Here is a 9,959-nt window from a genome sequence, read left to right as displayed (position 1 = left end):
TACCTTCAAATTGATGCGAAGCCATGGTCCTTCATGCAAGAGGTGAAGGTGTTCCATGCAGCTTGATGCCGCCTCTTGTAATCCATCGTGGTTTGCTTGCAACATCATCATTTGTCGAAGGTACACCGCTTGTGTCTTTAGTTGTCGATGTTCTTGGGGTCTTTGTTTTGTTCTTATCCTCTGAATTTGATCATGTACGCTTGATGAAAGCATTGCCCAAGCTCCTCCTCGTAGTCGTCATCGTTATCTCCTCTATCTTGCTCCCATTATGTTGCTCCTGCCTTGGATTTTCCCCTGTATACAGAATAGAACATATACCAAAATATAGATCTATTGAAAATTTTATGAAATTACCTTTCCAACAAGTGGTCATTCGCTTTAAACGGAGTCCAAACGAGAGAGTTATGACAGTTTTACTTTAGCGCTGCGTGCTGTCCAGAAAATTTCAGAGTGCACGACCTTCGATGTTTTGGCCATAACTTCTTGTGGGAAACTTCGATTGACTTCATTCTTGATTCGTTGGAACCGGAACTTCATGGGGCTTTTAAATATCCAAAAATATACTGCAATTTTCTTCTGAGGTCGAGCAGAATATTGATGATAACAATGACTTCTTACGAATCGATCCAAAGATGTCGATGATCTTGATCTTGTGGTCTTCGGAGCGTCTTGTTGTGCATCCTTGGCTTCAAGGTCATCACCATTGACTCACCAGCGAGTAGCATAGAACCAATGGTCTGTCTCCATGGTTCTTGATTTGCCTAAGGTGTCGGGATCGAAGGAGGCTCCCGTGCTTCGTGTCGATGATCAGAGCGGTCTCTTTCTTTGATTGCACTCGACTAGAAGCTTCTTGAGCATCCCATGGAGAAGATGGGTGGCATCATGGTTCCTCTAATATTGTTGCCTCCAGCGTTGGTCAACTTCAAATCATCATCTTTTATGCACAAGGTCCTCCAAACATCTTGCGACATCGTCATCACTTTCTCCATTGTTTGTTGCTGCCTCTTCTTCGTTGAATTCCTTGATCATCCTGCATAGAACATGTACAAAAATTCTACTCCATGGAAAGCCTTATGAAATTACCTTTTCAACGAGTGGTCACTGAACCCAAACGGACTCCGGATGAAGAAGTTATGGGCATTTTACTCTGGCACTACGCTCTGTCCCGAGACATTTCAGAATGCGCAGCGTTGAAAGATTTAACATAACTCTTTACACAGATCTCCAAAATTCACGATTCTTGATGCGTTGGAAAGAAGACTTGATGGAGCTTTACAATATACAATTTTATCTCATGTTACTTCTCTGATCACGCACGAAAATCTCATCACAACAGCAGCACTTTGGAGATGATGATGATCCGATCGCACGATTTTCTTTTTTGGCATACTTCACATCTATTGCTTGAACAAACAAATCTCCAAGAATCATTAGTCTTCAAAATTAATCGAAACGGTGGCATACCTTATTTATCATCTTTTGCTTTGGGGAGTGGGGACTCGATAGCGGATGTTGGGCCACTAACAAAAGTTAGCACCTACCACTAAAGAGCAAATTTTGATGTTGTTGCCGTCATGTCGATGTGGACATTGTCGATGTTCCATGTCGAGGCTCCTCGATCATCTTGTTACCGTTTGTTGAAATTTATTGAAGTGGATTATGGACTTCTCGAAGTCCAAGTTTGGTGTCTAGCTTTTTCCACCTGCTTTCAAGGACACAAACAAGAAAACAAGGGTATATGCAATAATAAAAATTAGGGTTAGTCCAAAAAACTAGATAGATCGCCCTAGGGTTTGAGTTGCCGATCCCCGACAACGGCGCCAGAAAAGCTTGTTGAGGCTCCTTAGTGCCCCAATTTATGTACCGTAAGCGCACGGATCGTGGTAGCTTTTCCCTTAGAGTACTCCCCCAAGGTTTATCAATCCGTGGATCGACAAAGAACTACCTAAGGTTTTCCATCTAATCTAACGGATCTATCCTAACATGAAGCATGAATTGCACATATAGAGTAAACCTTTGATAGATATGAGTGTTGTGTAAAGGTTGATCGCATCCATGAACATCGGTAAGGATAAAGCATGACCGAAGGTATGACTAAGCCTATCACACGCATTCTAGTTGTAGTTCTAGCTAAACGAGTAAGCACAACATGCATCTCATCTAAAGCCTCTTTAAATTGCGACCTCTAAATTGACCCTCGAAACCCCAAATCTTACACAGGCTATGCCCTGTCACAGCGCTCCCTATCGGTAGAGTAGTTTCAGAGCACGAAGATGTGTCGAACCCCTTTGGTATGTCCGGCATGAACCCTTAGCCACCACGGCTACAGGAACACCCTAAGTGACCTATCTTAAGAATAGATCTAAGAACAAGTGCACCAAAGAAAGAACGAAATCAACAAAAGAGGTACTCCCAAGCGTCAACCCAGAAGATACTTGATCACTAAATAGATCGGATGACATGAAGACATTATTCACATAATAGATTCGTTTGGATCGTCACCACCGAGTACATACCATCGACGACTCCAACTAGCTCATGAACTCCACCATGACACAAAAACGCAAGGAGGCCATGGTGGCTAGGGGCGGCCTAAGCCATCTCCTAGACAACTTCGAAGACTTGCGGCGGCCGTCGTCTCCCTCTGGTCTTGGCCCTAGGTTGTCGTTGAGTTCTGGGTGGATGGATGCCCCGAGTTGAATAAGGTGCGAGCTATTTATGAGCCGAGGAAGCCACTGGAAGAAGGGGAAGTCGAACCGCCTCGGAAACGGGCTAGGCCAGCCGGCTCATGGGCCTAGGCCGGCCAGCCTACCCTCTTTCGGGCCCGCCTCGGTCTCATCTTTCACGTGTACACTCCTCGCATCTTCTAGAGTTTATGTCCTTCACGATTGCACCCCTTTGTATGTCGTTATCTTGGAGATATCTTCGATGAAAGGATAGGATAGGGAATCCTTCCTTAAATCTTCATTTACTTTGCTTAATCCCGAAGTATCTTGATCTCATCTTCATGGGCTTGGTCCTTTGGGCTCTCTTGGAGGATGGATGTGCATGAATGGGCTTCGAATTAACATGGGCTTTGGTCCTTCCTTTGGGCTTTGGCCTTCGTCTTTCTTCGTGTTAGCGCTCGATCACGGGCCTCGTCATTTCATGCTCCAAAATAGGCCAAAAACCTTCAAAAACGAAGTTCCTCCAAAATATATGTGCAAATATGAAAATGACCAATAATTAGGCTGGGGTTAGGACGGTTAGTGATTTTGATATTAAATTCATGCCATTATCAAGGATAAACAAGGGATAAAATGTGTACTTAAGGAGCGCCAACAGCAGGCCCGCTCCTGAGCCGCCGCAGCCTCGGACTTGGCGGTGAGGAGGGCCGCGGCGAGAGCTGCGTCGGCCGTAGCAGCATTGGCGGCCATCGCGGGCAGAGGTACCGCGGGCGCGGCCCCGTGCGGCGTGGGCGCGGCGGGCGCAACCGCGGCCTGCGCGGCGTGCGCGGCAGGCGCGACGGCCTGCGCAGCGTACGCCCGCGCGAGCTTGGCCTCGATGAGCTTGGCCTCGGGGTCCCGCAGTATCTGCTGCGCGCGCTCGTAGGCCTTGAGGTGCGAGGCGGTGCCACGCAGGTCGTCGACCACGGCGGCAGCCAAGGGGGCGGCGGCCCAAGGGGCGCCCCTGTCCTGCCCGGGAACAGCGACAAGGGCGGCAGCAAGGGCGGCGGCGGCGCTCGCGGCCCTGCCTAGGGAGGGCCGCGGGGGCAGCAGAGGCCCTGGGGGCCACGGCGGCTGACCGAGGGCCAGGCGCGCCCCAGGAACCAGGGCGGCGGCAGTGGTGGCGCCGTTCGCACCCAGCCCGGTGGCGGCGGACGTCCGCGGGCCCGGTGCGCGCCTGGTGCCTCCGGTGGCGGCAGCAGAGGCGCTAGCCGCGCCAAGCACGACGGCGGCAGGCACCTGCGGGGCAGGCGCACCCCAGGAGCCCTGCGCAACAGATCCACCAGCGCCAGGGACCGGCGCGGGAGATCCCGCAGTAGAGGAGAGGGAGGGGAGGGAGGAGAGCGCGCACCAGGTGCCCGAGGCGGCAGCAGAGGCGCCGGCCGCGCCCAGCGCGATGGCGGCGGGCACCTGCGGGGCAGGCGTACGCCAGGGGCCCTGCGCAGAAGATCCACCAGTGGCCTGGGCGGCGGCGGCCTGGGCCGCAGCAGTGGCAGCGGGTCACGCACCCGCGCCCACGGCCGGAAGGCCGCTAGGGCCGGATCGGGCGGCAGCATCCATGGCTCCCGCGGGGGGCGGATCCCGCGGTGCCCAGGGCCCCGCGGCGGCGGTGTCTGGCACGGGCTCGAGGAGGGCCAGAGCGGCGGCGGATCGGGGCGGCCGGGGCCGCGCGGCCGGCGCTCCGCCCAGAGCAGAGGAGGTGGCGCCCGGAGCAGATGAAGCCTAGGCGGCCGAAGCAGAGGAAGAGAGGGGAGGGAAGGAGGAGAGGGAAGGGAGCGGCTGATACCATGTAAGACAGATGATAGGAGAGAATAATGGCTTGTGTTCCTCCAAACCCTAGAAGGATGGGATATATAGATCCTATACATGGGAATCTATACATGGGCTCACATATACACAAACAAGGTATGTTCCCAATGAGTGAATTTCTCGTCAGATATCTGCATGAAAATTTTGGTAAGAAAGGAGCAAAAAGAAATGCCATCTTTATTTTAATTTATGAAAAAGCCACAACTTACATGTAATCTACACCTCGCATGTTAGCAAAAGAAGGTGGTATTTCTCCACTTAGTTTTTTAAAACTCAGATCCCTGCGTCGACAATGTTGATAATAAAATATGAGAATAAACATCTAAAACTTCTGTACATTGTAACTTTATTATTATGTGTGTAGTCTTTACAAAAACATGCTTACAGATGCTTAAGAGTTGTCCACGAGCCAATATAAGATGGGATGCTTCCACTGATGGAACATTTCCTAAGTACCCTGGATTTCAAAAAAAAATGTATCGCATGAAAGCCAACAAATGATGACCTTGAAAATTCAGCAAACAAAAAACTTACATTGTTTTCATGGATTGCATTCCACTTAAATCAGGGAAAGCTGATCCATTCCCTCTAAGATCACTAATTCTCCTGTTTGCCAAAGTAAAACCACAACCATTATTTAGTGAAAACTAATCATACCTTCCTTTGGTGGTGGTGTAAGGACTTATACACAGTAAGTGATTATCATAATATATGTAAAATTATGAAAAAAAAAATCCAATCATTTTTTCTCACATACAGATCGTAAAGGTTTGTCAATTCTGATAGGCCCAAGGGAATAGGCCCTTCCAACAAAGATCCTTCGATTTGCCTGCACCACGGGGAGTTACTGTTGGATGTGATCTCCAGGGCCCGATCCAAAGATCTGGCCAAATCCCCTTGATTGCGCCCTGATCGGGGGCGCCCAGCTTATATGGCTGGTGGGCCCCCGTAGCCCGCGGTATATAGAAACGGGAAGGGGGTCGGGGCTCATCATCCCAAGTTTGTCGCTGCCACAAACCCTTCCCACATCCCGATCCGATCCCGGGAAGCGCGAGGCTGACGGGAAGCTTCACCAGCATCGCCACGACATTCACCGGCGCCAACTTCGTTCCCGGCCAGTACCGGTACAGGCCCGAAGGGTACCGGTACCCTCGCCGGCCACGGTTGCCGCCGGATCCGCGCCTCGCCAACCCGGACTTCCTCGCCTCCATCCTCGACTCCATCGACGCCATGGCACCTGCAGGCAGCTCTGCAGGAGCCGCCGCCGATGGTCTGCACCCTCTGCATCCCCTCTCTCTCTCTTTCTACCTCTCTCTCTTGTACTAGATCTAGGACGAACACTTGTTTATCTATCAAGAACTAGTACCCCAAACCCGGTTTGTACACTAGATGTGATCCTTGTACAGAAAAAGAGAAGTTGAGAATCTAACATTGGTATCATTCGCCGATCTAGTTGTAGATCGTGGTTTTTGGGGTTCGATTTACTCAAATCTACGCTCAGAAAGTAGAAGGAGATGAAAGAAATCAAGGATCGATCCCGGATCGACCAAGAACAGTAGAACTCTAACCCTAAACCCAAGAGAAACACACCCGCAGAACAAAGAACTCGACACGAACGAGGGGGGGACTTACCTCCTCGGCCGCCACCGCTCGCCGAGGCGCACCAAAGAACCCGGCTGCCACCAGTCGCCGTTGCGCAACCGCGCGCGGGGGCCCAGCCGCCACTCAGAACCGGCGCACGGCCCGTGCACCACATCCAGTCCACTCGATGGCGGCGCGCTCCCACTTGGTTGAGCGCGCGAGCCGGCAAGGGGACCGCCGCGCAACCGTCTTCCCCGGCGCTGACTGCCTCCGGTGGTGCCGCCGCTAACTCGGGCAAGAAAAGGGGGAGGAAAGAGCAGAATGGGCTAGGGTTTCGAAGGCCTCCGACCGCCGGCGGTTTTGTTCGGCCGGATCGGACGGTGGGCCGTCGGATCAGATCCGACGGCCACGATCGGCCGGACGGTGGCGGGCCAAAAACGGCCCAAGAGGGGCGCGGCGCCAGGCCGATTTCGCGGCCCAGGCCCAGGTTGCGGTCTGGGCACGCGGAGGGGCGCCTGCGCGCGGATGGGCCGCGGGCCGAATCCTCCTCTGGGCCACATGAACAGTATAGAATCCGGATTTTCCTTTATATTTTCAGAAGTTTTTTTTAATATGAGTTTGATTAGAATTTGATTAGATTTAGAATCTCTATAAATATGCACCAACGTGTATATTTTTTTAGAACCGAAAATTGCAGAACCTCGCTTGTGAATATTTAGAATTTTACATGTTTCTGCTGCAAAGGATTATTTTAGTCTCTATGTTAATTTGAACCAACGAGATAATTAATATAGAGGCTTATAGATTTTGTTTCTCTGAAATTTTTGTACATTATGATATTGTAATTTCTGACCAAAGTTGTTACTGCAATATTATAATTTTATCTAGAATTCTTTATACATTATATCTTTTTCTGCCCAACGGTGATTTAGATTTAATGTACAGATTATCGCATGTTTTAATTTTGACCAACATTAAATTGATAACATGCATTTATTGTTGTCCTCACAAATTTTGAATTTCAAATTTCAGGCTCTAATGCTATGACTTATGTGAATGCCATTCCTGAACTGGATGGCAACAACTATGAGAAACGGTACCAAAAATTGGAGATAGCTCTGGCGATGGCCAATATAGATTTGGCCATCACAACGCTAGCTCCACAAGAACCAGAAAAGCATGTAAGGGCACAGAATGAAGAAGTTGCTGCTTGGGCTATCCGAGAGAAGAATTATGACTCTTCTATGACCAGATATGATGCTAACAAGACACGTTGGAATGAATCCAACCGCAAGTGTCTTATGGTCATGAAGGGTTCCACTTCAGATGCCATCAAGATGGCGATCCCAGATTGTGACACCGCTTCAGAATATTTAGCAAAGGTGAAGAGTCAGTTTACTGGTTCTTCCAAGACTTATGCTGCCATTCTTGCTGAGCAGCTTATCACCAAGAAATACACTGGCGGTGGCATCAGAGAACATATCTTAGAAATGAGCCACATGGCCAACAAGCTCAAGACAATGGACATGCCTTGCCAGAAAAGTTCATTGTTCAGCTGGTCTTCAAGTCCCTACCAAAGGCGTTTGAGGCATTTCATGTCAACTATAACGCTTTTCCAGAAGATTGGGGTATTGACAAGCTGATTGGCATGTGCGTTCAAGAAGAAGATCGCCTTAAGAACGCCAATGGTGGTGAACTTGCTTTTCAAGTTCAGCACAAGAAAAATAACTTCCAGCATAACAAGAGACCTTTCCCACCAGGCAAGAATCAGCATGAGAGTGGCCCTTCCAGACCACCTCCACAGAAACTCCAGAAAGATTGGGAAAATTTTCTAGTTGACCAATACCAGTGCCTGAAGTGCAAAAAGAGAGGGCACTACAAGAGGGACTGCCCCGAGTTCCTGAAAGAGTTGTTAAGAAAGGGTGAGGACACCATTACTTTTGTAGATGAAACCCTATATTTAAGTTATGACAAATCCACTTGATGGATTGATTCTGGTGCAACTACTCATGTTGCTAATTTTTTACAGGGATCAAGTATGAGGAGGACCCTGCCAAGAGGCGCAAGAAGAATTAAAGTTGCAAATGGTGTAGAAGCTGAAGTCGAAGCCATTGCTGAATTTCACTTAGAATTACATAGCGGCTTTGTACTTTGTCTGAGAGATGTTCTTTATGTACCGTCTTTGCAACGAAACTTAATAAGTGTGTCTAAATTAGATGATGACGTTATTGCTTGTCATTTTGGTGATGGCAAGTGTAAGATACAAGTTAATTCAGAATGTGTCGGTCTTACCTTCTGGCAAGACAAATTATATTTGCTTTCATTATCTGAGAATGTGAATGATGTATGTTCTGAGAATAAGAATACCTCCTCATATGAGAATGTTACTAAGAAACGCAAACGAATTGATGCAATCTCGTCGAAATTATGGCACTGTCGTTTAGGCCATGTTTCGAGGGGGGAGAATAGAGCGCTTAGTGAAAGCATCAATTCTTCCACCGTTAGAATTTTCAGATTTAGAACAATGTATTGATTGCATTAAAGGAAAATTCGTTAAGAACATAAAGAAAGGTGCCAAACAAAGTGCGGGAATTCTAGAAATAATCCACACAGATATATGTGGACCATTCCCAGTCACAACTGTAGATGGTTATGTTTCTTTCATAACGTTTACAGACGATTACTCGCGTTATGGCTACATTTATCCAATCAAAGAACGATCAGAAGCGTTGGATAAATTCAAGATCTTCAAAGCAGAAGTAGAAAACCAACATGATTTAAAAATTAAGATAGTCAGATCCGACCATGGGGGAGAGTACTACGGTCGACACACCCCCTATGGCCAAGTTCCAGGACCTTTTCAAGGTTCCTTATGGAAAATGGCATAGTTGCCCAGTATTCTACACCAGGCGAGCCTCAGCAAAACGGAGTAGCAAAAAAAAGAAACTATACCCTAATGGATATGGTCAGAAGTATGATGAGCTACTCCACACTACCGATTAACTTGTGGATGGAGGTGTTAAAAACCGCCATTTACATTCTTAATCGCATGCCAAGTAAATCGGTGCCGAAAACACCGTATGAATTATGGACAGGCAGAGAACCCTCGCTTAATCACTTTCGTGTATGGGGCTGTCCAACTGAGGCTAAAGTATTTAATCTGAACATTGGGAAGCTAGATCCCAAAACAGTCAGTTGCCATTTTATTGGCTATCCAGAAAAGTCTAAGGGATATCCCTTTTATTGTCCCGACAGACACACGAAGTTTATAGAAACAAGACACGCTGCCTTCTTAGAAGATCAGATGATCAAGGGGCCATGGTAGCCAGAAAAATCGACCTTGAGGATAAGCGGGTATACGTTCCCACTCCGATGACTCAAGAGCCTTATTTCTCGTTACCTGTGGTTGTGGCACTGATAGAGCAGGAAACTGCAGTGCCAACACCTGTTGTCAGTCCACCTGACATTGCAGTGCAGGGAACTGCGGTGCCACCACCTGTTGTTGGTCCTCCTAGCGTGGCATCAAATGGAAATGAGGGCCCTATTCCTCAGGACCAAATAGAACCCGTTGCCATGGATGAGGGGGAGCAACAACAGCCTCCTGTGCAAGAAATACCAGCCTTAGTGGCCCCGAGAAGGTCACAAAGAACTAGAAAACCAGCTATTTCTAATGACTATGAAGTCTATCATAGTGAAGAAATACAGAATGAGGGTGATCCAACCTCTTTTGAAGAAGCCATGAAAAGCGTTAATTCATCCAAATGGTTTGCAGCCATGGAAGATAAAATGAGATCCATGAATACCAATAAAGTTTGGGACTTAGAAGAAATTCCCAAAGGAGCCAAAACAATAGGTTGCAAGTGG

General features: G+C 48.3%; 2 protein-coding genes across 2 annotated transcripts; one reads left to right on the top strand and one right to left on the bottom strand.

The window, feature by feature from the left end:
• Positions 1-252: 252 nt before the first annotated feature.
• On the bottom strand, positions 253-5,737 carry LOC120662603 (basic proline-rich protein-like). The gene is made up of 6 exons (XM_039941718.1): positions 5,637-5,737; positions 5,049-5,120; positions 4,900-4,971; positions 4,160-4,484; positions 3,480-4,115; positions 253-294 (listed from the first exon to the last, which is right to left on the bottom strand). The coding sequence occupies exons 1-6, from the start codon at positions 5,735-5,737 to the stop codon at positions 253-255; spliced, it is 1,248 nt and encodes a 415-aa protein (XP_039797652.1).
• Positions 5,738-7,131: 1,394 nt separating this feature from the next.
• On the top strand, positions 7,132-8,295 carry LOC120660434. The gene is made up of 2 exons (XM_039938971.1): positions 7,132-8,017; positions 8,125-8,295. Exons 1-2 carry the CDS (start codon positions 7,744-7,746, stop codon positions 8,169-8,171), a joined length of 321 nt encoding a protein of 106 aa, XP_039794905.1. The 5' UTR covers positions 7,132-7,743; the 3' UTR covers positions 8,172-8,295.
• Positions 8,296-9,959: the final 1,664 nt, after the last annotated feature.

This window comes from Panicum virgatum, chromosome 2N (genome assembly GCF_016808335.1).
Source record: "Panicum virgatum strain AP13 chromosome 2N, P.virgatum_v5, whole genome shotgun sequence".
In the NCBI taxonomy this organism is placed as follows: domain Eukaryota; kingdom Viridiplantae; phylum Streptophyta; class Magnoliopsida; order Poales; family Poaceae; genus Panicum; species Panicum virgatum.
This window is presented reverse-complemented; position numbering and strand designations above follow the sequence as displayed.